The 2,427-nt window shown below is 35.7% G+C and overlaps 1 protein-coding gene across 2 annotated transcripts in view; it reads left to right on the forward strand.

Annotated features, from left to right (window-relative positions):
* LOC107664966 (aspartyl/asparaginyl beta-hydroxylase-like) overlaps positions 1-2,427 on the forward strand; it is a 62,032-nt gene that overhangs the window by 17,644 nt on the left and 41,961 nt on the right. For both annotated transcript variants that reach the window (XM_016455673.1, XM_016455672.1), the window contains exon 3: positions 2,230-2,301. In XM_016455673.1, coding sequence (XP_016311159.1) covers positions 2,230-2,301 — 72 coding nt within the window. The remainder of the gene's footprint in view (positions 1-2,229; positions 2,302-2,427) is intronic.

Here is a 2,427-nt window from a genome sequence, read left to right on the forward strand (position 1 = left end):
CGCATTGATGTTCTCTTTTTCTGCAATATTTTGAATGAACAACGCACCAGCGCCGCATCTAGTGGCTTCAGCTGGACAGGCTAACAAAAACATTATAAAGCAACGACACTTACATCGTCATCGCATCTCGTGCGCCACTGATAAGGCTACCTCCTTATTGCACACCTAAAATTTGAATGCAACGTTTTTGCATCCGGATGTGGATTTTTATTATAAAGCAACGACACTTACATCGTCATCGCATCTCGTGCGCCACTGATAAGGCTACCTCCTTATTGCACACCTAAAATTTGAATGCAACGTTTTTGCATCCGAATGTGGATTTTTATTTTAAATTAGACGAATATTCGAAATTCGACAGCCCTAGTATGAGCTACAAAGTTTTCCACTTTCTGTCAGAATCAGACACTTCTGTCGATCAGAGTGTGTGTAAATATTGATTATCTTGTTGCACAGCTTGGCTGATTAAAACTTCTAATTAAATGGTAGGACCAGTAATCATACACACACTAGGTTGAATAGACAGGGTCATAAACCATAAATGAATCTAGTTATTCTAGCTATCTGTCATATTAACATGACCTATAAATTAGGGCTGAACGATTTTGGAAAATAATCTAATTGCGATTGCTAAAGGAAGGTCGATCTGTTGCTAAAAGTTGCTAAATTACGTTGTGATGTCATTGCGCAATGACGTCATCACATAATCACGATGCAAAATCGTGTCACTGCATCAAATCTCAGCAAAAAATATATTTTATATATGTTAATTTTGATTTGTTCGTTAAATAATATTAATGCATAATATAATAATATAAAAATATAAATAACTATTTTTAAATACAATATTGAATTATTGAACACTTACACATTTTTTGAACAATTACAATTTAAGTTTTTTTATTAACATTTTATTCTTTTATTAGCTATTTTTTTATTTAATTTTTTTTATTAAACTAGTAAAACTACACATTCTGAACAACACCGTTTTAAGCAGTGTATTAGTAGTTTGTTAGTATGCTACACTCTAAGAAAAGTCTGTAAAAATAGTCTACTATATGAAGGAATTTTCCATATTGATTTTTCACAGGTTTTTTTTACCTGCATTTTAAATTACGCATTGTATTTTGTGTTTTTGGGTTACAGGCTTACAGGGTTACAACGGATAATGGATAATGGATAAATTCCTGGAAAATTACTACCTTTTCCATTTTTCTAGATCAACTAACTAATCAACAATCACAGGTACAAGCTACTAACAAGGTGCATCACATCACGTGAATTAAGTTAACTGCTATTTGCAATTGTTCAATAATAATTAGGTGTGTTCGACTTGAAGCGGCGCTGTGCAGACCGATCGGTGTTTGACATCAAAGCACAGCGAGAGCGATTAGAAAGCATGCAGATCCGTCTGCTCTCTATTCTATTAGCTCTCACGGTACTTTGATATCATACACAGATCGGTTTGCGCAGCGCCGCTTCAAGTCGAACACACCTAATTATTATTGAACAATTGCAAATAGCAGTTAACTTCACGTGATGTGTGTTCTGCTAGGCATCTTTGGTTTCCTCTTTTTGTCTAATTTATTTAGCAACTTTTCAAAAGTTGCTAAATAAATAAAAAAAATTGCTAAATTTGTTGCTAGATGCTTTTGGAAGAAAAAGTTGCTAGGGTAATCTGAAAAGTTGCTAAATCTAGCAACAAAATTGCTAAATTGGCAACACTGGGCAGAAGTCGTTGAGGGTGGAGTCAAGACAATTTGGCGCATCTTTTTGCACTTTTAGTGTAAAATAAAATCAACACACCTCTTTACTCTCGCGTGTCACGTGGCTGTGTAATCGCAGCCTCTGCGATTGAAAAATTTAAATATTATCGCAAATGCAATTAATCGTTCAGCCCTAATATAAATTCTGTGTTCTTTGGTTTCAAGTCTTTGGTTTGCTGACTGATTTGTGAGGGAGACACAGAACAGACAGTTCACACCCATCAGTAATCAAGTTTTTATTGTTCAAAACCAGAGATGTACACTGTGAAGTCATGCTCAGTGTGAATGGGCCTTAACAACCTCATGGTTCATTGTAGATGTACAAGAATGACAAAAGTACAAACAGGGTCTGGGGCAAGAAATTATGTTTGGAAATGCATTTGTTTACCGTGTTATTGTGTTGGACCCTCTTTACTCTGCATCTTGTTTGTTTCACAAGTCTTTTATCCTTGCTCAATGAAAGGTGCTCTTGGAGGAGTATATGATGCTGATGGCGATGGAGACTTTGATGTAGAAGATGCCAAAGTTTTGTTGGGTGAGTGGAATTTACTTGTGTATGTGGCTTTTTTCCTGCATCACTGACTAAGGTGACATATATATACACACACACACACACACACACACACACACACACACACACACACACACACACACACACACA

This window comes from Sinocyclocheilus anshuiensis, unplaced genomic scaffold (genome assembly GCF_001515605.1).
Source record: "Sinocyclocheilus anshuiensis isolate Anshui unplaced genomic scaffold, SAMN03320099.WGS_v1.1 scaffold599, whole genome shotgun sequence".
NCBI lineage: Eukaryota > Metazoa > Chordata > Actinopteri > Cypriniformes > Cyprinidae > Sinocyclocheilus > Sinocyclocheilus anshuiensis.